Source organism: Peromyscus eremicus, chromosome 17 (genome assembly GCF_949786415.1).
Source record: "Peromyscus eremicus chromosome 17, PerEre_H2_v1, whole genome shotgun sequence".
NCBI classification, from domain to species: Eukaryota; Metazoa; Chordata; class Mammalia; order Rodentia; family Cricetidae; genus Peromyscus; species Peromyscus eremicus.
The window spans coordinates 25224166-25249412 of record NC_081433.1 but is presented as its reverse complement, the minus strand read 5'-3'; the positions used below and the strand labels follow the sequence as shown (position 1 = coordinate 25249412).

The following is a 25247-nucleotide window of genomic DNA, read 5'->3' as shown; positions in this document are numbered from 1 at the left end:
AGATTTTTTTTTTTTTATAGAAGGCAGTGTGCTGTTGTTACCAAGACTTGCCTTAAGATTTTAAAATCTTTTTATTTTTTAGATTTGTTCTTTACATGTATGAGTTTTTTGCCTGCATGTGTGTATGTGAACCACATGCACGCAGTACCCCAAGAGCTCAGAAGAGGGCATCTGTCACCCCCAGAACTGGAGTTAGAGGTGGTTGAGTCACCATGTGGGTTCTGGGAACCAAACCGAAGTCCTGTACAAGAGCAACAAGTGCTCTTACACACACACCCATCCCCAGCTCTCTCTCCAGCTCCCAGAAATAATTTTTTGTACAACAGATTCTGATCACAGTTTTCCTTCCTCAACTCCTCCTACCTCCCCATCAGCCCAATAGAAAAACAGGCAAACAAACGAACAAACACCAAGCCAGAATTTTAAAAAAATAAAGAAAAGGCACAAGAAATACACACCAAAAAAAAAAAACAACCCTTAAAAATCAGAACCTAATATGTAAGCCAAACGCCCAGACAAGCGATATGAGACAGAAAGTTTACAGAAATGCCATTGAGTTGTAGTGTTAGCCAACCTAAGTGTGGTTATAAACCACGCCCTAACTGGTATCTTTGTGCCAGGTTAGGCCTAACTTTGCTTTGGACAACAATGGTATCAATTATTTCTTGTAAATGCAGTGTCTGCAGAAACACAGATGCCTTCTGTAATTTGGTGTCTTGACTAAATTTCTGATTAAGCACAGGGCACCACAGTTCTGAACTGTAACGTGGTGGGAACTGGGGCGTGTGGCCGAAATGAACAGCGTTACGGTTCCCCAGTCACCATCTCCGTTAGATCCCTCAGCCGTTTATGAACCAGGGAGGGAAGCGGATGGGTGGAGGAGCAGGCTTGGGTCCTGAGACGCTAAGGCAGCCCTGACAGCGTGTTTGGCCCCGGTCCTGATGCTGATGGTGGCAGGATCTTCAAGCCCTTCTACTCTGAGAGTAGGCCACATAAATAGATACTTCTCCCACTGTTGAGGCAGAGGCTCAGGACTTCCTTAGGTCATGACTCTGCAGAGCTACCTTGTGTTGTAAACAAGTCTGTGGCAGCTTACCTCATGTTTGTGAGTGCTCGTGGAAAGAGGAAGTAAGAATGATGGGTGATGGGGCTAGCCTTGTCTTCCGGAAGAGAAAGCAAAGTTGCCACAGGCAGCAGCCTCTTGGGCCCTAAGGTGGAGGTGGTGATGGGTCACCTTCGGTATTCATGCTGAGTGTTGACTGCACTTGCTGAGACCTCATAGTGACGGGAGGTCAGTGTTTCCCAGTGTGCTCCTGGCCTGGGGCGGGGCGGGGCTACCAGCCAGCAGGAATGCATGTCATGGAATCGGAGTGGCAGAGAGCCATGTGGTTCTGCCAGCAGTGGTAGGTACTCGAGGGACACTGGTTTCAGTTGGTGGGCAAGTTGGCGAATGTCGATGGCACAAAGCTTCTCTCTTTGTTGTTTCATTTTGTTTACTGTTTATATAGGCTTTAAGCGATTATGTGTGTTCTGGTTTAAAAGACCTTACACTTTGTACGAGCATGCTTACATCCCCCCCCCCCCCCCCGAAATCATTATTCTTCACAGACCCATTACGGTAGCTGTCAGTCAGAGGCCCAGTGGTGGCCGCAGCTACCAAAGCAGGTTAGGGACTGCTGCCGTCAGCACACAGAAAGATCTGAACCAAAGAATGTAACATCTCTTGTACACAATCCATCTCTTCTGAGCTGAATATGGGCCACAGGCCAGAGCTTGGCTGGGGTGTGAGAAGGTCTCGGGGGGTGTGTCATGTGGAGATAGCCCAGAAGGAATGTGGGTAGCAGTGCCCATTACTGTGGCATGGAGCTAGGCATGTACAGCCATCATTCTAGCGCCTTCCAGAGCCTTGGATCAGGCCCTTTCCAAGTCAGCTAATAATCCAAGCTACGCAATTTGGGGGAATAGGAAACAGATCTGTCCCTCTTAGCTGAGGAGCTAATAGGGACAATCAGGAAACCAAAACACGTGTCAGAAAGGCCAATGCTGGCCAGGTGGCCAACTTCATACCACAGAAAATGGTACTGGAACAGACAGTGAGGCAGTAGGGGTGCTTGGCCTCATACCATCCCTTCTGGTGTTAGAGTGTTGTGTGCTGGCCTTCAAATCCTCGATGGTGCTTGGCCTACTCCGGAAGAGGCGGTGGGTGTGAGTTTGGTTTTCTGAGACAAGGTCTTACGTAGCGGGCTGGTCTGGACTTGTGATCTTGCTTCTGGCTCCCAAGTGTTTGGGATTACAAGGGTGCAGCACTGTGCCTAGCCTCCTTAGGGATCTTTAGTTTACCCACTCTGCTGCTCAGTGCTGACGTAAAATAGATGACTAAACTTGAAATATAAACCAACCTAGCCCTTTCTCTGGGTGTACATGTGGGTTCTATCTGGTGTGTCCTACGTTGTCCCGTTCTCATGGGGAGCCTTGTTGACAGAGTGTCCACAGAACAGCTGCTGCGATGCCCTGGGCTCAGGCTGCAGAGAACGGTCTGTGGGTTTGCCTCACTGGTGGTGTGAGGGAGACCTCTGGAAGAGTGGCCGGAGGGCCGAGTGCGCTGATGCTGTTTGCTTGGCACGGAGTCGGTAGATGAGTGATGTTTAGTCTGTCTGCACGTATCGCCCCATCACTATAGAGTTTTGGTGGTGGTCCAACCATGTGATAGAGAACTGTGATAATGTTTGAAAGACAATGTTTTGAAAATTATCGATTTCCCTGCTCTACCAAGAACAAGAGAACACGTTTTCTGTCGCTTCTTACGAGTAACAGATGCCTTTCCTTGTTGGATGTCCAAATATAGTTAAACAAGTCTTCTAAAGAGCCTGGGAATTGGTGCGAGATGAGATAATATTCATAAGAACTTGTGAGATTCGCTTGGCCTTTAACCACGGCATGGAAATTGTAAGCATGTGTCGTTACATCCTCACTAAATTAGAGGAAATAATGGGAGATAAAATGGCTGGAATTTGTGGCAGTTTATGCCTACACCTTCTTTGGGAGGAACAGGCTAGTCTGCCTCTGTCTTTAAGGCTGGGCCTTCATGTAGGCCCAGATGGCTGCTGTGGCTCCAGCAATCACCTCTGCTCTCTCCTTTAGAAGAGACCAGGGTGCTCCATATTGCAGTACACTCAGAAGCCAGGGCAGTTCTTGCGACTGACTTACCCCTCCTATTTCTACTTTTTCAGGATCACACAAAAGCATGTGTTTATTGAACAACTAGAGTGTACTGAGGAGGAGGGTAACGGATGAATAAAATGAACATAATAGGTCAACTAGGGGTGAGGAGAGGGGGACCATGGAGTCTGCTAGGAATTGTGGGGGCTTGACAGCTTTTCATGCTTCATGTAGGAGGCTCAGCAGGCGGGGCTGCCCAGCAGACCCCACTGTGCCATGTTTGGAGAATATGACTGCTCCGATCCATTTTCCTCTCCCATGGCTAAATAAAAGGAGGTGGGCTTGCGAAGTGACCAGCGGCCTGGAGGAAAGCACATGAAGAAGCCACTGCCAGCCCTTCTCTGGGAGATGCCCACAGGGAGATGGGGGGGTCTGGCTCTGACTGCTCTCAGCCTAGGGTCTGGTGTGCTTCCATGGATACTACAGGGCTGCCCACCTCTGCCCTGCCGGATACTGCACCCCTCCAGCCAGTCCTAGGTCCCCCAAGCCTCGGTAAGCTGCAAGGCCACACATCTACTCCCAGCCATGACCACCAGGCTGGTCCCTACACCCAGGCCCCCTGATAGCCACGTGCACAAAAGTTGTGCCCCATTACCTGTTCCGTGTCTGGCTGTTCAAGCTTGAAGAGAGCGGCCAGATGGGAGACTGGATACTGACCCCCTGCCCCAGCTCCAGTGCCCACTCATCTTCGGATTTTACAAGGGTGTGCAGAGGGCTTCTGTGCTTGGCAGAACATGGGGAATGCACACATTCTGGGGCCCTGGGCACGTCACAGTCTCAGAAATGCCTGACTCTTGCCCACTACCTCCTGTGAGCCCCGATCTGCAAAGCTTGTTGGTAAACCCCCATGCCCGGGTGAACGTAGGGCCTGTTCGTCCTCCTGATTAGCATGAGCCCAGAAGTCATGAGGAAGCAAGCCACCAGTGTGACTTCAGCAGCAACAGGCATCCTCAAAACTCAGTGCAGCTTGGCCACCTCAGGAGGGATGCTATTGCCAGTCAGCCTCGGGGGGCACCCTTGGTCACTTGGAGTGTGACAAGGCTTGGGGGAGATTAGGTCTCTTCCTTCCTCAAACAACCCAGCTTTTACTAGGAAACCAGAAGCATGCCCACCCCCTCTTTAAATGTTTCCGTAGTGAGCTCTTCCCCGTTTATTCCGGAAGGCTGCCTGTTCCACAGGCTCACCCCTGACTTCAGAAGAACAGATTCCACACAGGATGTAGCCTCTTCCATCTTCAGCAGAGCATCAGGAAGCCCTGCACGCTAGAGACAGTAGCGAGCTCATGGAAACATGGCAGTAGGGTCTGCTGTGCATGGCCGTGGAGCTGGGCTTCTCTATCTAGTGTGAGAAAGTTTGTAGAAACCCCTGGGCCAGCAGCAGCCAGTGTAGTAAAGATGAATCGGCTGGGTCTCAGCACCTTGGGCATCACAGGACAGTTACAGATGTACTACTTCCTGCTCACAGCAGAGCCTAGTTACCAGACGTGACAGGGCTGGGCTCTCGGGCTGTCCAAAGCTGTTATGGTCTGAGGCAGCCCCTGGGACTAGTGGCCGTCCTGAGTCTGTGTGGAGCCTCAGATCTAATGATCTGGCTGGACGGCTTTGGGATGGCACTTGGGGTCTAGTGGGGTTCTTGGAATCCCACACCATAACTCTAGGTGCATGGTCTCCAGACTAGAACAGGCGGCCTGTGCTTGAGCGGCTTCTACCTCAGTGACTTCTGAGTGCCCTTGCCTCTGGCCCAATAGCCTATTCACATTGTTCTAAGTCCCCAGACCACTTTTCTGTCTGCGTTCGGTGCTGCTTGCAAGGTCATTCTGCAGTGGCAGCTGTGCTCAGCTCCTGGCCCCAACAGGGCAGGCTGGTCGTCCTGACCCAGGGCACCATAAGGTCCACAGAGAAGGTTGCCATGCGCAGTTAACAGATCTCTCTGTCCACCCAGGTCTCGGGTGTGTGATGGCGGCTGCAATCTGTCTTGTGGGTATTAATGCGATCTTCACTGGTGGCGACTGTCATCCAGCTGTTCTGCAAAACTGGAGCTTGCTGGTGAGTGCCTAAGTCAGGTGGCAACCAGTGTGGGCAGGATGGGCACCAGTATCTCCTGGAACCACGGCCTGTGTGTGCATGAGTCTGTGGTATCTGCATACCCTCTCCGGTTGTATGGCAGGGACTCCCAGCCACAGACCACTTCAGGTCAGCCAGGATGGTAGTAAACAGGTAGTTTGGTTTCTTGGTGGGTACTTATCTTGCTGTGTAGCCCAGGCTAGCCTCAGCCTCTCTAATGCTGGGGAAGGTATATGCTATCATGCATTTGCAGATCACACCATGGCCTTCTCAAGTAAGGCTGTGTCCATTCACGTTGGATTGCCCCTGTGGCACCATGGTTTAAGGGAATTTCATAAGCAAATGAAGATTTTCCCTCCCTTTCAGCTCCCTAAACCTTCGTTTGAAATTGAGCAGTTTGTTGGAAATCTAAGATATAGTGCATGTGTTTCCTTCTCATCTGTCCAAATACAGTAACTCAGGGTTAGTATGGTCGAACTAAAGCTGCAGCCTTCTCCAGGGGTTCCTCCGTGTCCCGGTGGCTGTCATAATCTCAAGTCGTCAGTTTTGGTTTAGTTTGGCTTGGAAGTCAGGGTCTCACTACCTACCTCAGGCCGATGTGGAACTTGGGGTCTCCCTCCCTCGGCCTTCCGAGTGCCACCAAGGCGTGTGCCACCAAGCCTGGCCCTAGGTGGTGGTCTGTCGATGAAATTACAGTGTACACTACCAGCCTCAGACGGCAGCGTTCAGTGACTGTGCCGAGCGTGGCTTCGGGTAACAGAATGCCAGGGCCACTTCATGCCTCAGCCCAAATAAGGAGGCGAATTTCATTCCTTATGAGGGGGCCTATTTAAAAAAAAAAAAAAAAAGAGTCAAAAAGGACGTCAGGGTTGCTGCTGAGAGCAGAGGATCAGGCAGCTAACCAAGGAGGTCATTATGGCATTTGGGGGGGCCTAAGTGACCTCATGCTGAGAACGGCACCTCTTAACACTCGTTTTGAAGAACGCACATCTGACGTGCTCCATTGTGCCTGCCTTGCACCTGGAAACGGAGCCACCAGAAGAATGTATTTCCCCGTTACAGTAGCACCAAGCTGTCAAAGGCCCTATACATGACCCATCATACAACCCATCAATCATACGGCCTTGTAATCTGTTTCCTTTCCTCATGGTCCTAGGCAGCAGTGCCCATGATGTTCTTGATCCTCATGAGTTTTGTTTTGAGGGGTTTTTCTTTTCTTCTCTGGGTAATTTAAAGATCAGTGTATAGACACTCGTGCAGTTATTTTTTTTTTTTTCCTAGTCCTAAGCCAGATCCTTGTGCATGCTAGGCAATGCTTTCACACCGAGCTCCCCAGTGCCGGGTATTTTTTTAAGTGCAGTAAAACAACCAAAATATTAGCTGTCCAAGGTCTACCGGCCCAGTGGCAGAAGTGGGTGATGTTATACCCAATACCAGAGGGCCTAATAATAAAGGAGCAGGAGGCGGTGAGGGGCTCAGGACTAGAGTTTCAGATGCCCCCGACAGAGGCACACCTGGGCTGAGGGAGGGAGGGTCCCTCTGCCTAGAGGGGCTGGAGCCATGCACAAACATGGCCAGGAAGGGTACATGGAGACTGGTCTCCGCAGAAGACTATAACCACTTTAAATGTTTGGAATATTCACTTGTATGAGTCCTTGATTAAGCCGATAGGTATAAAAATGGAGTCAGGGTAGCAGAGGAATAGTTCTTACCTGACTTGGCAAAAATAAACGTTAGAAGGCTGAAGTTAAGCTTTGAGGGAAATCAATATGCAGATGCATGGCCAAAGCCGTTGTTTGATTACGAGAGAAAGTCTACCTGGTACTTGGCCAGGCAGAGTGTAGCTTAGCAACGCAGAATCACAGGTGTTGTTCCACTTTATCGTCCCCCTGTGAGTCAGCCACGTGCCCCAGTGAGCTCACATCAGAGGCAGCCGCAGTCCAGTGTTTTCGGACTGGATATACTTCAAGTCCCCATGTCTTCCAGTGTGTGCGGCTGCAGCTCACTCACCACGAGGAACTTTGACAGGGTTGTTTCCGCTTTTGAAATTGTCTTGTGCACACGCACGTGCAGAGGACGTGTGGAAGTCAGGACAACTTTCCGGAGCTGCCTCAAGCTCAGGTTGTCTGTCAGGCTTCCACAGAGCCGTGTCATCAGCTGTGTGGTTCTGGTTTTTGAGGTACCACTTACACGTTGTTCTGGGCTCCCTTTCCCAAAAGGCTCTTTGGAAAAGAATCTGCCCCTCGTCACCCAGCCCGCTGTCCCTCCGTGGCGCTTTGTGTTCCCGGATGTCTTTGGATTCTGTTTAAACGTCCTTGTTAACACATTCCAAGGTTTGAACTCCATCCCTAGCTAAACCTCTTCCTTGTTTACAGGGACTGAAATAGCTCCATTATGACCTTGTGTTCAGTCTGGGACATAGATGGCAGTGTGGATACATTCTTTTCCCATGTGAGAACTACATCTCCAGGATGGGTTCTGGAAAGCTAGGGGACTATAGGTTCAGCACTCCTCCTTCCCCAACTTGAAAAGATCCTGTGCAGGAGGGAAAGGAGAGAGTCACAAAGCCAGAATCAGGCTTATTCACCCCACCCCGGAGGGATCCGCTTCCTACAGAGCTGGGGTACAGTCCCCTGCCTGGCAACTACAAATTAGGACAGGGGCCCATGTGTCTAATGAAGGGACATTTGCTGTACCCTGCTAGCTCCCACTGGGGTAGAGGATTGTCTTGGTGAAGAAAACATCCTAGAAGTTTTATAGGGACTTCTCTACAAAGCCCTTCTGGATTGAGGGGCCTAGGAAAGTGAGTTTTCAAAGACAGTTTGTAAATGCTGAGGGGGACTAGAAAAGGGAAGGGGGGAACACCCTGAGACAGTCTCAAAGGATGTACAAAGGACTTAGGGATTGGTAGCTAATGGAGAAGTATGAGGAGTCATTTTCTGCTACTCAGGGTTGGTGGGTAGGAGATGGTCCTTGGACAGAGCTGCCCAAGGCTGAAGTGATGGTGACGGGTCTCAGTGGAACAGTGCACAAAGGTGGGTGTAGACTCAGGTTCAACAGCTGAGCAGGCGCAGCCATAGTGGCAGCCTGTTCCCTGCAGCCCGCCATCCTGTCCGTCCAGCATCACACTAAGTCGTTAGTCCCGGTCACTGTCTAGCTGGCTGCTTTGCCAAGATGGCCCTCTCTGAGCCAGGAGGATCCACACAGACCTGTTCCTGGAGCCCAGTGCTGCGCCTGGAGGGTCTCCACGGCAGGAACCCCTGCAGGACAGCCTGGGTTTGATGGATGGTGGTCAAGGTCAGGAGGAGGCAGGACACGTAGATGGTGGGAAGTTGTGGCGTTTCTGTGACCAGTTATCGTTCGTTGCCCCCTGACATCTGCTCTATGGGGAGCAAGGCAGGAGTGTTCTGAGATGACCAGTGTGCTTCAGCTGAAGCTCCTCTAGCATGTCAGTGATGTGAGGAAGTGAGTCAGGCTAAGAGGCCACAGGCTCACAAAGAATTTGTTGCTGTCACCTAAAACGTGATTCCATCTGTCCTCTTCTGCCCCAGATTCCCGCTCCTCCCGCCCAGCAAGGGAAATGCCACCCGACGCATACCTAGCTTGTGGGAACTCTGGGTCGCACCCACTCCCAGGTAGAAATCAGGGTTTAACAGAAAAGATGGGCACTTTTTGCAAGTGTTTTTGGCGACTGACTTGAAACTGGGTCTAACAGTAGAGCCCTGACTAGCCAGGAGCTCATACGTAGACCAGGCCAGCCTGAACAGGAGATCCCACGCCTCTGGGATTGAAAGCATGCCCCTCCATGCCTGCCTAGAGATGGGCACATTTAGATTCTCCTCACTTGAGCCTCTCAGAGTATGTGGTCCATCCCTGCCCCCCCTCCCCCCAGTGGTACTAAGTGTGAGAAGAGGCCGAGGAGGCAGAAAGTGCATCTCCTAAAGGAGGTTGAGCTTTGTCTATCCCTGCCGGACAAACATTTCTGACTGGGGAATGCTGCTGCCAGAGGACAGGGAGAAGGAAGTGGTCACTGAAGGCCACAGCATTCCTACAGCTCTCTACAGGAAGCAGCTGGTGATGTGCCGGGTTGTAACAACTGGGGGAGAGGGAGGAGCCTTAGAGTCATAGCACAGTGCGCCCGCCCGCATGTCACTTCCTGCTCTGCAAAGCTATGTGCAGTTGGCGTTCTCACTGGTGCTTTCACAGCGACTCAGTACTTCTATTAGGACCTTAAAACTTGTAAGCCATACACCGGGTGGCAGTGGTGGTGCACACCTTTAATCCCAGCACTCGGGAGGCAGAGCCAGGTGGATCTCTGTGAGTTCGAGGCCAGACTGGTCTACAGGGCGAGATCCAGGACAGGCACCAGAACTATACAGAGAAACCCTGTCTCTGGGAAAAAACAAAACAAACAAAACAAAAGTTGTAGGCCATTGTTATGATTACATAAGCCTTTCTCTGTGCAGACTCCTCGTCTGCTGGTATGTCTACCTTTCCTGTGTTGGACAACCCGAGTCTGCCCTGTCCGGAAGACAGCAAGAACACATGGGAGTTGGAGACTATAAAGTGAATAACAGTAAAAATGGGATTACGGTGTATCCTGGAAAGCTGTGGCTAGCACAGTCCAGAGCCTAGGCCGGAGGTACTCAGTGGCAGGGCAGTACCTAGTCTAGCATTTGTGAGATGGGGGAGCTGTGAGCTTGAGGAGCCGCTTACAAAGCAAGCTCCTCTCAAGAAAAAAAAAAATTCCAAGACCAGCCTCTGATTCTGCCAAAGCAAAGTAAGCGAGCATTTGTTTGGACTTGAGGGGAAAGGGCTTTCTGTTCCCTCTCCACCACGGAAGTCCCCCGGATTGACTCAGGTCACGAGACCTGACTATGCTTACCCACTGAGCCATCTGGCTGGGCCCCCTGCTTTGTTTTCTCCAGGCAGGGTCTTTCTGTAGCCCAGGCTGGCCTGGCACTCCAGCTGATCCTCCTGCCTCGGCCTCCAGTGCTGGATTACGCCAGCTTGACGTCTTTGTCCACTGCCCTCGAGTCTGCCGCCACTCCTGGTCTCACAGCCGCTTAGGGAGGTGCTGGAGGTACATGACTGCCAAGGCTGCTCTCCAACATGGTTTCTCTCTGTTTCAGGTTTGAAAACGCCTTGTCCAGTTTTGATCCCTTCAAGACTTTGCCACAGCCTCTATCACACATCTGTTTTCCTCAAAGACAAAAAATATATAATAATAAAATGTGTTTTACTCTTTTACACTGTATAATTTTAAGAAATATGTGTTATTTGTGAATGCATGGTCTGAAATTTCTGTACAGTTTGGAGACATACTCAGAACAAAGACAACAGTAAAGCCAAGACGGTTAGTATTTTTCTAACAGACATTTTAAGAATGGAGGGATGAGTTCTTACACTAGGTTAGATCACTTTTGCGCTTGATTTTTGAATGCTTTTAATGACGTTTATCTTGTTTTTCTTCTACAATGAGCTGCATGTTTGAGGCATGTCTCTGACTAGCATCGAGATTTCCACAATTGTGTTGTGAATGTGGACTCCATCTGCCTGGCCCAGAGTCAGGGCACATTAGTAACGTGGTGTAGAAATGAGTTCGGCAAGACAATCAAAGCCCCGGAGTATCTGCTGTCATAGTATATTCACATCTGGGCAAAGACTACTACTTAGGTCATGTCTCCTGAGCACAGTGTACCATCTGGTTTCATGGTGGCTCTGGCTGCCACGATACAAACTATGCCAAGTGAGGTATTGCCATTTTATACTTGTATTTATTATATTCTTACTGTTCATGATAGCACCCTCGGAGTGTGGGACCTAATATATCACCCACCTTCCATAAACTGTTCTCACTTCCCCAGTGAGTAGAGGGACCTTGGTTTGGCCAACATGGCCTCAGGAGAAGCAGGCTGCCCACCCAGCTTGCTTGGCTGCAATGGGCATCACATCTCAAGGGATTGTGCAAAGCACTGGCCTACCTGAGCTGGTGTTCTAACGGCTGGCAGCCATCCATCACGTCCTCCGGAATACTGTGTGCTCATCTTGAGACGACCTACTGCACTGCACTGGGTGGGTCATGTAACCATGGCCATTTACAATGAATGCTGTTTCCCTGGCTTCAAGACCTCTTCAAAGCCCAATTAGTCTTGTGTTGTATACCAACACATTTCCAGAGGCTGTGACAGGGCAGCTCCTCCTACTCCTCAGACAAGAGCCATGTGTAATACTATATTGACCTCAGAATTTCCAGCTGCTGATATAGCTAGACATAATCACAATCTTTGTATGTTTGTTACTGATCTGCTTGTGTTGTGTTGGGAACATCATGTTTTAATGATTATACCATTGGTTGAGGAGGGGGGTGTTGTTTCATTATTTTTCATTAGAAGCAAGAATGTCCAGTTTTTACAGGTTATTGGAAAAAGAAACGCCAAGGCCTGGCGTAAGGGCCTTGCCCTAGAAACTAGAGGAAAGGAGGAGGCAGCAGCTGGGGACCTAAAACATCCACAGTGGTGTGTGGGGACCGCTCATGACCCCAGTGCCACTCGGCTTTTAGACTCCTCTACTTGCTTTAAAGAGAGGCCACTTCCCCATCGAGTATGCTTTTATAAACTGTAAAGGTACTTTTCTATTGTCGTTTTTAAAAAAAGTAATAATAAAGTTTATTCCAGCTACTACACGATTGTCTGGGAACTTACTCACAACATCAACCCATCATGCCGAGATTCCCATTTCCAGGCAGTGGCACAACTAGGCAAGATTCAGAGAGTGGCCGTCAGGGTAACTACAACACACCCACGCGCCACTGAGGGCGTCACACGCCTGAGTACCTTTAACTCGGCTCCGATGAGTTACCATCCACCCTCACCTACAAAATTTGAGCTCAGAATTACTAAGGTTCTGCCAGGCATGGTGGTGAGCACCTTAAATCCCAAGAGGCAGGCAGATCTCAGTTAAGGCTGGCTCAGTTAAGCCAGCCTGATCTACAGAGTTCCAGGACAGCCAGAGCTACACGGCGAGACCCTGTCTGCGGGGTGGGGACCGGATTCTGCTGGGGGTGATGGCTCAGGATTTAGGATAGCTTGCTGCTCTTGTGGAGGACTGGGGTTAGGTTCCCAGCACCTACCTCTAGTGACTCAAAGCAGTAACTCGAGGTCCACATCATCGAGGGTTACATCATCATCTTTAGGCAGCGACACACACAGTGCACGTACAACACATAAAATGAAATCTTTTTTTTTTTTTTAAAGAAGCCTCAAAATCTAGAAAAATGTGGCTGCTGATTTAGCCAAGATAACAGTATTCTATACACTCATCACAGTTTTACCCCCTATGTCTTACGAATCCCAGGCTTACACTAAACTTGCTGTGTAGCCAAGGAGGACCCTAACTTCTGATCCTTCTTGCCTCCCCTCCCCAGTACTGAGATCACCGGAGTGCTATAGAGGGTTTTATCAATCTGCTAGGCAAGTACTTTACCGGCTGAGCTGCATCCCTGCCCGTCCTGCCTCCTAACTGTTCAGTAGTCACTGGCGACCTTCAGTCTTGGTCACTGATACTTTCAGCTCATGACTTAGTTTTCCAGAGACTCATGGAAGTATGCCCAAGACTGCTCTATGGAGCACAGTGATCATAGATGGCTTTGCCTTCAGCCTAGCCGCTCAGTAGCTATGTGCAAGGACACGCCTGTCTGCCTGCCTGCAGGGTGTGTCCCAGTCCAGTGCAAGCCCTAGGTAAATTCCTGCTGACCAAGCAGTTTACACCCACTCCGTTAACTTTCTCCGGAGTATCTTCTGCCACTCTGCTGAGCAGATATGAATGTAGCAGGGTCTTTGGGAACCAATAACTTGGTATTAGAAAAGGGCACACTGGTTTGTTCGTTCACTCTTGCTCCCTTATGAAAAGGTCTCAATTATATAGGCTTGTTCAAAAGAACGGTAACGGAGCCAAATGGACTCTCCTCAAGAACACAACATCTAGCATGTAAAATTAAACAGTTCCCCCAACTAAATTTCAACTCAAGTGAATATTGCCAAGCTTGAGTTTCCAAATGAGAACACCTCTAGTTAATCACTTCTATGCTTCGGACTCACTGAACCCAGTGTTTGCCTATCTGCCCTTATTTCATGAGACTTTGCAACTAGTATTGCCCCATTCCACCAGGCATCCCTAAGAATCAGCCCGACATGGTGGTGCAGATCTGTAATCCCAGCACCTAAAAGGCTGAAGCAGGACTGCAAGCATTACCTGAGCTAAAGAATGAGAAAGCATAGCCAACTCTCTGAATTCATCTCAACAATCACTGAGACAGCCAACTGCTCCCTGAAAAGAGCATTCTTCCCTGGCTTAAGAGCATAATGGATGCTCTCTTCCTCGTTCACTTTTAAACCAGTGAGACATTCTCTGTGACCAAACAATTTACAACATTCTGGGAAGGCTAGAGTGTTAGTGACTAGTTAGTGACGTGTTCTCTGAAATACTGGTCCTCAAAATGCTCGAAACCTTTCCTGACAGGTGCTAAATGAACCATATGCAGTTGGCAGTTTGATTAAAGTGTTCAAATTTGAACGTGCTGTAAAGTTTCTATCTACCACCAGTGCAGAACACGTTTGCAGGATTAACACTGCCAATAGCAACCCTCGTTCAGCTGCCCTGCTCTGGCCAGATTCAAAAGTCTTAAGCCACCATGCATGAAGAACTCTTTCCTAGCTTCCTCCTTTGTAGCCCAGTGATATCCATGGGTTCTTTCACTGGTGCACCTGGGGAGCTAAGCCATGGTAACTTTCTGCTCTACTAACAACTTGAAGCTTTTGCTCTCCACTTCATATACACTCCTCACTTAGAAACAAGGGTGTGACCCAGGGTGGGGTGGGGGAGGGGGCTACAAGGTCCTCTTGTTCTACTTACACACTTGAAAAGTCCCCTTTCTCTGTTCATGTCACATCAGAAGCTGGGTAGAGCTGCACAGGCCTGGGATCCCAGCATTTATAGGGCTGAGGCAGAAGGTAGAAAATCCAAGATTAATGAACTACGAAGTCAGGTTCTTTCCCATCTCTACCCACAGTTAGAAGTGTGATAGAGCCAGATTCTTACATTTTACCCAAGTTGTCTTTTGAACAAAACAGGCCTAAATACAATTTGAAATTATGTTCAAATTAAAATATTTACCTGGACAAAGGAGCATTTTTCTCCGAAAACCAAACACATGGTTTCAGTGTGAAGACTTGGCAAACACACAAAGTGTCAAGTGCAAAACTACACCTGTTTTCTGACATTTCTAGAACTGGCCTCACCAAATTCAGGCTGTAGTTTGCTCAATTACCACTTTGTTTTGAGTTTTTTTTGGTTTGTTTGTTTTTTCAGACAGGATTTTTCTGTGTAGCCCTGGCTATTCTGGAACTTACTCTGTAGACCAGGCTGACCTCCAACTCGGATCCGCCTGCCTCTGCCTCCCGAATGCTGGATTAAAGGCGTGCACCAGCTCACAGTCAGGTATCACTTTCGACATACTTACATTTTTGTTTTGTGTCCAGGGCTTGAACCCAGAGCCGTGTGCATGCAGTGTTCTGTCCGGGCGAAAAGTCATTGCCCTTTCACCAGTCTAGAAAGCATGAGGTCACAGGAATGCACTAACAACTTCCAAACCAGTGTGGCTGGGCCATACTGCAGCCCGTACTTCCAGAGGGCCCTGTCAATCCACTAAAGAGAGACTTACTTCTGCCATGCGAGTATTAACCACGAAGATCACACTCAGCTTCCAAGGTCAGACATGTTTAAGGTAGTACGGTCATGGACCAGCCACATAGATTTATTTCTGGGGGAAAAAACTCTCATCAAGGAAAATGTGCTTCAACTCTAGAAACAGAAGAGGGGCAGTGCCACAATGTCAGGCCCTATTCCAATTTGTCTTTCCACAAATTCACCTGACGGGCCACAGCCTGGTGCTCCGAATTAGTCTGAGAGGGTTTCCCAGTCCCCACTGGTCCTCCCTTTTGTGAACACCTACTGATTGCTCAGGACAGACCCACGGGGAAACAACCATCCTACACGCAGCTCCAAAGACAGCAATGGCACGAACAGCAGGTCACTGCTGGTCCCCGGCCACAGCACTAGTCTCAGCTAGCTAACAACAATCAGCCAGACCTGAGAGAACCCCAACCTTCCCCCAAAGCAGTCATTTCAAAGCAGTAAGGAGGAAGAAAGGGGACGCTAAGTTTCATCTTCTCTGTCTCAGATACCTGCCATTACAAGAATGGGAAAATTCAGAAATCCAAATGTACTTGTCCCTTGAGCGCCTATACTCAGAACATGCTTCTGCTCTAGTGATCTCAAACAAAGAGCTCACAAGAGAAATCCAGGGCTGTACACGTGCAGGCTCCCCAGGCTCCCCAGAAGTACTAGGACTGAAGTGCCTACATTGTCCTTCCCCGAGTACTCCAATCCACAAGTATCGAGTGTTTCTCCATCCCCTGGGTCTGACCATCACCTGACCACATTTACAGGCTCTGACAGCAGCAGCCAGAGGTTCATTTCTTATACTTTGCCTGAGCTCAACTACATTTCTCTTAACTAGCCCCTAAAAGCCTCTTGTGATTGTGATGAATTATAGATCAGATGCACGGAAGACTGTCTCAGCCTTTTAACTCTCCCAGCCGTGACCAGTCCCACTTGCTTCTAAATGGCAGCAGATCCGGCAGCCACCGGCAGAGGTGAGATCAGACTTCCACTTGGAATTGCTGGGGGATGTCTTCAGTCACCCAGAAGACCTGCTGCCAGAGTCTGTTCTTTTTTATCAGAGCCACTGAACACAACCAGGCTCTCAAGTCTCCCACAGGACTGTCTCCTCCCCACACATCACCCAGGGATGCCGTCCCGGTACCTCAGCACAGAGAATACTCACACAAGCTATAGGCCGAGGGGAATAATACTTGCAAGACAACGCAAGTGAATGAAACAAAATTATAGAAATTACAAGTTTAGCAAGTAGCAAGATACTTTATTTTTCTAGATTTCAATGTCTTCGTTTCTGTGAAGAGAGGCAAGAAATTAAAATCAATTATCAGGCCAGTCCCCAAGAAACAAACAAGAACAGGCTTAGCTAGAAGTCCCTAGGCTCAGGCCTGGCAGTAGACACGTATCTGAGCACCTACCTGTCCAGCAGGTCTGGAGTCTGCCTCCTTAGAGCCAGAGGAGGCCTTGGAAACACACAGACTTGCCCTCGCAGACCTGGCCCGTAACTTAGCCTGGAGAACATGGTTTGCAAACAGAGGCATCTGTGGGAGATGAGCGAGGTCTAGATTTATGAGGAAAAAGTTGATGCCTTAAGCATTATAGCTCCTTACCAGCAAAAACCTTCAGACACAAAGCAAGATGTAAGTTTCTTATTTTCTAATTATGTGGGAGCCAGTGTGACATCTTCTTAGACCACATTTTGGAGCTCAGAGGTAAGAAAGGTAATGCATATAGATGATATGAAGTGGATATGAAGTATTATCATCAGAAGCCCAATGCTTTGGGGTACTGTCACCCCTTTTCTGAGAATATTAAACTTGGTTTTTATATTCCCATAACACCATTTCAATGGGTGAGAGGAAACCTGTGATAATCAACACAAAGGAACAGGGCAAGTCATGAAAGGACAGGTAAGAACATGCCCTGTTTACAAGTTCAAGTGGAAACCCTAAAAGTCCACACACTTGATAACGGCTCTCACGGAACTGGACCAGGAACAGGTGACAGAGGGACCCTCCAGCAGGAATGGCCAGGACAGCCCCCTGAGAGCTGGGCTGTGGTGAGGCTCACGTTCAGCCTGGCAAGAAGCGTCTCCTAATCCTTGTTCAAGATGGAGCAAACCATGACTCCAACCTACTAAATACCTAGCCTTTTTAAAGAAAACATTAACAGTTACGTTTAGTGTAATTTTATTGCTTAGCTTATTAACCAGAGTCATACCCTGTGTTCCAAAGATGAAATCCACACACTTGCCAACAGTACTGACTCCAATCTTTGGGACATCCCAAACACCCACCCAAGCAATCAGTGACTGCGGCTGTTCCCTGCTATTTCCAAGAATTAAGAAAGACAAACTGAATTTCCTAACTTCTTAAAGATCCTCCTACAAATGATTTTATTATAAATATTTTCTCTTGGAATAAAGAAATATTGCATTCAGCACTATCTGCCAACCTGTTCTAAAGCAATCGAGAAAACATGGAATCAAGAACCATCTAGAAATCAAGACAAATAGCAGAGACACCTGCATGCCATGCTATGTGTCTTTCTAGAAAAATATAAAACCAAGCAACCCCAGGAGTTAACAGGAACCGTTCCCCACTAGTCTGCTGGGTGATGATAGCTGAGTTTGGTAATCCGCTCCTGTTCTGTAAACTCAACTGCTCCTGTCCTCAGACCCGAGGAGCAGATGGGAAGGCAGAAAGTCTTCAGACCTCAAGCTTCAAGACCTCAGGAAAGATCTTGACAGTGTGTCTGTAACCTTGTCTGAGGATAGAAACGGTCCCTATTTGCCAGGGGTAATGTCTGAGTAATCCTTCAGCACTCCAGCCAAGTGTTCATTGTGGGTCTTGAACCGCCGCTTCTTCTGTGAAGCAGGCTTTTTCCTTCTCTGAATGGAGGCCTGCAGGAAAAGGAAGACGGGACACAACAGTGACTCCAGGGACACAACAGTTGAGAGTGACTGAGCAAGTCCAGAGACCAGCAGCAGAGACTCCAGGTCTGGAGCCCTTTCCTTCCTTCCTCCTGCTTGGAGGTCCGGCCTCACACCCCCCATCACAGCACACACCCAGCCTCCAACCAGCCCTGATACCACAAGGCACAAACCCCACTGGAACAACAGGTAGGTCACAGAAGTGTAGTACAACTATGCTAGGCATTAAAGTCAGTAAAACAAGAGGCAGTGAATTTCTGTACTTTGTCTCCACTACAAGTCTAAAAAGTACTTGCCACTTAGAGTTGAAAAAGTGAGCTCAAGTAAATATGGCAAATACTGATGAATGACAAAGCTAGAAAAAGCATAGGCACATGAAGCTTTGCACTATTCTATATTCTGTAGACCTGAAATATCACGTTTTAGAAAACTCTAAACAATGATAAAGTATTAAGGGGTGGTGTGTGTGTGTGTGTGTGTGTGTTTTATCTCCCCCCCACCCCCAGACAGGGTTTCTCTGTGTAGCCCTGACTGTCCTGGAACTCACTTGGTAGCCCAGGCTGGCCTCAAACTCACAGAGATCCACCTAGCTCTGCGCTCCCCCCCCAGTGCTGAGATTAAAGGTGCGCGCCACCACCACCGCCGCCGCCGCCGCCGCCTGGCTGAGAACCACTTTTTTTTTTACAAAAAGGAAAAACTAAAAGCTACAAAGCATGCAAGGGAAGGGGAGAGGGCAGTGCCCCAAGTCTAGAGTGCTGGTAGTTCTTTCCACCCTGCTGTTCTTGGACTGCACATTAGTGTTTAACAGGTACAGGGGGATTTCCCAGCCTTCGTTTTAATATCCACAGGAATCCAACTAAAAGGCTATAAAGACAAACATTTGTGGTTCCTAAAACAGGACAATTCAGGATCAGCAGGACATCAACATGAAGGGGCAGCGGAGGAAATGGAGGTGCAGACAGACCAGCCCCTTGAGGATGACACCAGGGAAGTGCACAAACTAGAGAAGACAAGTGCTAGGCCCTGAAGGGAGGGTGTGGCTGGAGCTCCCAAGTCACAAGGCCGCAACAGGCTGGGGGATGGTGAGAAAGCTCTCCCAGGCCGGGCCATCAAGACAGGCGGGTTCACTGGCCTCAGTACATCAGACATGACTGGCTTTATACGGCCAAGTCAATGCATGAGGCCCGGAGAAATCCTAGTAGAGGGAATCACAGGCTCACTTGTCAGAGCAGGAGGAGACGCAGAGAAGGGACTAACTAACTGCTTTCCAGAGGTTACATACCACTTTCTTTGGTCCAGACTCCTGCATGGAAGAAATCCCCTGTCGCTTCAGATACTCTTCGATTTTCTCCTCATCCATTGAGTCCACAGTGACACTCCTCCACAGTTTCTGGAACTCTGTACAAGACAGCAGTTATTTCATCATGGATTTTTACAAACCATGGTGATCAAAGTTCACACGGAATATTGTCTGCCCTGGGCCTAATTAGCACCACTGAGATTTCACTAAAAAACCAAAGAAATACATTTAGTTGTAGCACTCAGGAGGCAGAGCAGGCCGTCCTCTGTGAGTTCAAGGATAGCCTGGCCTAATGTAGCAAATTCCAAGACGACAGGATACATAGTGAGACACTGTCTCCACAAAGAAAATAGAAGGGGGAACAGGGAAGGGGAGGCAAGAATATTCCAGGGCTGGACAAAGCACCAGAAGGGTCTCTGATCTGAAAGGCAGCTCTATTTTTCAGGAACAGTAAGAGAAGGGCGGTGTGGCTGAAGCATCCCCCCTCTTCCAAGGGAAGAGAAGCAGTTAACACTCTTTTACTCCTAAAATCAGTTCCCTCCTTTTGGGGCAAACTCTTCAAATACTGGTCAAGGCCCTGAGCTCAGTGTACTCCACCTTTGCACTGATACAAAGAAGCATTCTGGGAGAGGGGCCCCAAGCTTTAGATGGAGGTGAGGCACTGTAACAACGCCTTGTTTACATCTTTTTTCCCTTTTTCTGAAATCTGCTAACCCAGGCATTGTTAAGTGAGAAAAGGAAAAGAACAAACCTGGGGTAGGTAGAGAAATACTCCATATGAAACAAAGGGGAAAGGCAGGGTCTAGCCTCCATATTCACTCTTGTATTGGACATGTACAAAACGAAAATCCATGCACTTTAATTCTCCTAAAGACAGCTTCAATACCAAGCTCATTAACAGCCCGGTCAGCCTTTCTTTACACACACACACACACACACACACACACACACACACCCCACACACACCACACACCACACACCACACACACACAAGCTCATTAACAGCCCGGTCAGCCTTTCTTTACACACACATACACACACACACACACACACACCCCTGTGATGGCCAAGTCTTACAGTGTTACTCTGGGAACTGAGACGGGGTCGTTTCTGAATGCTGAGGTGGGTCCCTAAGCTTCCTGTTCACCGCAGCTCAGAGGCTGCAGGGCAGGCCTGACTACTGTGCCAACCCCTACACCGACATGCCTCTTCTCCCCTCGCCAGTCCATTAACCTTCCTGTAGGCTGACACACACTCCTTCTGCAAGCTAGCGCACGGCTCAGTGGTTAAGGCTATCTTCCAGAGAACCCATGATTTGACTCCCAGCACCCACATGGCAGCTCACAACCATCTAAAACTCAAATTCTAGGGGCCCTGATACCTTCTTCTGGCCTCCATGGCCCTGCTCACATGTGACGCACAGACATACATGCAGGTGAAATACCCATGCACATAAAAGATAAAAAATGTTTCAAACTTTTATTCTACAACAAACAAATGGTGACTAAGGCCGTACCCATGTGAATACATGCCGTAACAAACGCATTAATCTCAAGGGTCAGAATTCATACAGCCAGTCCAGCTACTGTTTGGTATGTTCCCACACCTTCAACACATGACACCCCACAGCACCCAACAACTCTACCAGGAAGAAGGCCCCTGAATAAACCTCTTTTCTTTATAACTCACCCAATCTGTGACCCTTAACAAAAGACTAGGACGGCAATCTTAAGCTAAGAGCTGGAGACAACAAACATGACCACAAAGCACATTACAAAGTTACAGTAATCAAAGCAGCAGAAAGCTACAGAAACATCAACCTACAAAACAGAGCACAGAGCGCAGAAAAGGTTATCTTAACATGAGTCAAAATAAAATAGCTTAGCTGACTCTTCATTTTCTTTTTTTTTTTTTTTTCTGAGACAGGGTTTTTCTGTGCGTAGCCCTGGCTGTCCTGGAACTAGCTCTGTAGACCAGGCTGGCCTCGAACTCAGATCCATCTGCCTCTGCCTCCTGAGTGCTGGTATTAAAGACATGCACCACCACCACCCAGCTCAGTTGATTTTCATTATTTGAAACAGTCTGTAATAACAGAAAACTGGGGAAAACAAACAGAAAATGGAAGAAGGAAATGTAGGAGGGGCTGGAGAGATGGCTCAGCAGTTAAGAGCACCAGCTGCTCTTTCAGAGAAGCCGGGTTGACTTCCTTAGCACCCACATGGTGGCTCACAACTATCTCTTAACTCTAGTTTCAGGAATAGGCCCTTTTCTGGCCTGTGTGGGCACCAGGCACATCATAAGTGAATACAGATACACATGCATGCAAAACACCCATACACAAAAACGAAAAATATGAAATGTTCCAGAAAAATTCAATCTACAAGTACAAAAGGCAGGCAGGCTCTCATCTCATACCATAAGCAACAGTCAACTCAACATGGATTAAACACACATACACACACACGGTTTTCAAAAGCTCTGCTGTAATTATTTGCTCCTCTGTAATGACCCCTCCCCTCTCACTGTCTTCACTATTTTCTCTTCATCGTCAGGCTTCAGCAGTCCCAACTATGCTGGGTGTTTTCCTGTTTTTCACTTGTTTGGAGAGGGATGACTTAGCTGGTGTTATTTATTTCTTCTGTTTGTATTTCAGCTTTCTTTCTCACTTGGTCACACCATGCTGTGGTGGTATTGTGTTCCCCAAAATATTGTGTATCCTAATAAACTTATCTGGGGTCAGAGAACAGAAAAGCCACAATATTAAACATAGAGGTTAGGCAGTGGTAGCACACGCCTTTAATGCTAGCATTCCAGAGGTAGAAATCCCTCTGGATCTCTGTGAGTTCAAGGCCGCATTGGAAACAGCCAGGCATGGTGACTCACGCCTTTAATCCCAGAAAGCGAGCCTTTAATCCCAGGGAGTGGTGGTAGAAAGCAGAAAGGTTTATAAGGCGTGAGGACCAGAAACTGAAAGCATTTGGCTGGTTAAGCTTTCAGGCTTTGGAGCAAAACAGTTCAGCTGAGATTCATTCTAGATGAGGACTCAGAGGCTTCCAGTCTGAGGAAACAGGACCAGCTGAGGAACTGGCAAGGTGAGGTAGCTGTGGCTTGTTCTGTCTCTCTGATCTAGCAGCATTGACCCCAATAACTGGCCTCGGGTTTGATTTTATTATAAAACTCTTTAAGATTCCTGCTACACCATGCTGCTGACAGGCCACTGGAGCCATTCCTCAGCTCTGCGCTGCACTGCTCAATTGATTTTCTTAGCTGAAATGTTCTCCATCACACAGTTGATCTGGCCTTTTCTACTAGACAGCATTATCAGTTAAGATTATCAGTTATTGCAAATGCTGTATCTGGAAGTTCAAATATCTGTATCTTAAGAATTTAGTTCCAGCCAGGCAGTGGTAGTGCACACTTTAATCCTAGCACTCGGGAGGCAGAGGCCAGAGAGAGGATTTCTTAGTTCGAGGCCAGTTTGGTCTATATAGTGAGTTCCAGGACAACCAGAACTACACAGAGAAACTGTCTAGAAAAACCAAAAAGAAAAGAAAAAGAAAGAAGAATAATTTTGCCCTAGTCTCAACACTGTATTGGTTTCCTTTGTCTCTTTATGCCTTTTTTTTTTTTTAAAGCAGGACATCCTCTGCAGGACAGTTGGAATCAAAGGTAGTCTGTATGCCTGGAAATGGGAACGCCTTTCCTTCTGCCGAGCCTGCAGAGACTGAGTCAACCTAGTCGGGATGTGAGCTTGGTCAGCAAGCTCTTGTGCTATCATTACCCGTAATGAACAGCCAACTTCCAATTCCTTGAGCCACCCCTCGGGCTCAGGACAGAGTGCTTTTCCAGCAGTGTTCGTCAGCGGCTGCTGACCTCCGGTCTTGGTGTCCCTTTACGCTGTCCCTCCTGCAGAAGGCTCACAGACTCCACTGTGGGTCCCTCCGGTGAGGGAAGGGAGGGGCTTCTCCGGCCTTCTCCTTAAGCCTCTCTGCCACTTCCCCTCCTTCAACAGCCTCTGCCCCCAGGTGTTAGAATGACAGGCACCAACCATGCCCAGCAATTTTGAAAGGAAACACTCTTCCTGAGGCTTTGCCTTGCCCTAGCCGACAGCCATTGCAGGTTCTGGTATCCACGTACCTATGAACAACACACTACACTACACATATATTTAAGATGAACATTAGATCACACGGCAAAATTCCAACAGGGTTTGAGAGGATCCACATCTAACGGCTTTTTAACTACGTGAGGAAGAAAACTGCTCAACTAACAAAGGTGGAACGTGAAATACACTTTTTAACCCTATAAAACTGGTCTAAGACTACAAATTAAAAAAAAGATAATCTTTATTTTCTTGTTGTTGTTAGTTAGTTTGGTCTGGTTTTTGTTGCTGTTGTTTTGTCCCCCCAGACAGGGTTTCTCTCTGTAGCCCTGGCTGTCCTGAACTTTGTAAATCAGAGTGGCCTCGAACTCAGAGATCCACCTGTATGCTCTCAAGTGCTGGGACTAAAGGCGTGCGCCACCACATCTGGCTTAATCTTTATTTCCTTTAAGGAAGTTGTCAAGTCACTTAAAAAACTCCTTAAGCTGGATACAGTAGTTCACCACTACAATACTGGCATTCGGGAGACTGAGCTCAGGAGTAGACTGGCCTGGGAACAGTGAGACTCTGCTCTCAGATAGGTAAGTAGGTGGACAGACGACAATCTTCTGTTGGACTGACCAGACTTGGAGCCGTCTACAAAGCAGACCTCTGGTTATGTCTGTGAAGAAGGCATCTCTAAAGCAAAGCTGTTCTGGTTTGCTTTCTGTCAAGACAGGGAGGAAAAGTTTCTTTCTACTGACAGTTACAACCCAACGCTGTGGGAAGCCAAGGCAGGAAAACTCCGCTTCCTGGCCTGCTCCCTGTGCTCAACTAGCTTTCTTATATATAGAACCCAGGACCACCACCTGGATGACACTACTCACTCAGGCTCGTCTCGCCTCCATCAATTAGCAATCAAGAAAATGTCCCACAGACATGCAATTTCTCAAACTGAAGTGCCTGCCCCTTTCTCAGTGTGCCAAGGTGACAGCTGAGATGAGCTAGAAGGTAAGGCCCACTCTGAATAGAGATGGTGCCTTATCTTGAAGGGCTGAGGTCCCAGGCTGTCACTAGCACCTTGTTCTGCCTCACTGCTGCAGTCACAATGTGACAAGCTGTCTCCAAGTCCTGCTGCAATGCCTCCCCTGCCAGGACAGCCTTTATCCATCTATCTTTCTATCTGTCTGTGTCTGTCTTTCTATCTTAATTTGTGAACCAAAATAAATCCTTCTAAGCTGCTTCTAGCTGCTGTTAGGTATTTAGTCAGAGCAATGAGCAAAGGAACTAATATAGGTGGGATGTAGGTAGATAACAGACAAAGACTACCTACTATTGATGAAAGGAAAGGAAACAGATGTCTTCTTACAAACGGTACCAATGTCTACATCTGTCCAAAGTTCACCATGGACATTTTACAAGATGTTGAGATCTGTTTATATATGTCTTTTGACCCAGTAAAATTCCTCTTCAAGAAAATGGGCATATGCAAGCCGGCCATGGGCACACGCCTTTAATCCCAGCACTCGAAGAGACAGAAGCAGATGGATCTCTGAGTTCAAGACTACCAGGGCTATATAGAAAGACCCTGTCTCAAACAAACAAACAAAATGGGCATATGCATGCATGACACCAAGCATCATTTATAATAGCACATGGCAAAATAAATAAAACTTTCTATCTGCAGAGGTACATAAAAATTGTGCTAAAGTACATGCATGAAGCAAAATGTTACCAAGCCATCAAAACTAGTGCTCTGGACTGGGGATGTCGTTTTGTGGTAGAAAACCTGCCCAGCATGCTCAAAGCCCTAGGTCTCATCCACAGCACTATAAAACAACCATTTAAAAGAGGAACAGAGTCCAAAAGTAAGGACTCAAAAGTGATAACTACTAGAGAGAATCTTGAACTCTA

At 48.0% G+C, this 25247-nt stretch overlaps 2 protein-coding genes across 9 annotated transcripts in view; one reads left to right on the top strand and one right to left on the bottom strand.

Annotated features, from left to right (window-relative positions):
- Positions 1-11127, top strand: part of Rbpms (RNA binding protein, mRNA processing factor) — a 159951-nt gene extending 148824 nt beyond the window's left edge. For 2 of the 7 annotated variants that reach the window (XR_009374901.1, XM_059244632.1), the window contains one exon: positions 10415-10542. Coding sequence is in view for 2 of the 7 variants with exons in the window: in XM_059244630.1 (XP_059100613.1) it covers positions 10415-10568 (154 nt within the window). In the remaining 5 variants the exon portion in view is untranslated. Of the gene's footprint in view, positions 1-5160; positions 5265-10414 lie in introns of those variants that run through there. The other 5 variants (XM_059244630.1, XM_059244629.1, XM_059244633.1 and 2 more) reach the window with 3 other exon arrangements.
- A 6065-nt stretch (positions 11128-17192) lies between these two features.
- The window catches only part of Gtf2e2 (general transcription factor IIE subunit 2), a 43959-nt gene continuing 35904 nt past the window's right edge, over positions 17193-25247 (bottom strand). For both annotated transcript variants that reach the window (XM_059244188.1, XM_059244189.1), the window contains exons 7-8: positions 19235-19350; positions 17193-17922 (exon numbers count right to left, since the gene is read on the bottom strand). In XM_059244188.1, the coding sequence (XP_059100171.1) occupies positions 17806-17922; positions 19235-19350 (233 nt within the window). In that variant the 3' untranslated portion in view covers positions 17193-17805. The remainder of the gene's footprint in view (positions 17923-19234; positions 19351-25247) is intronic.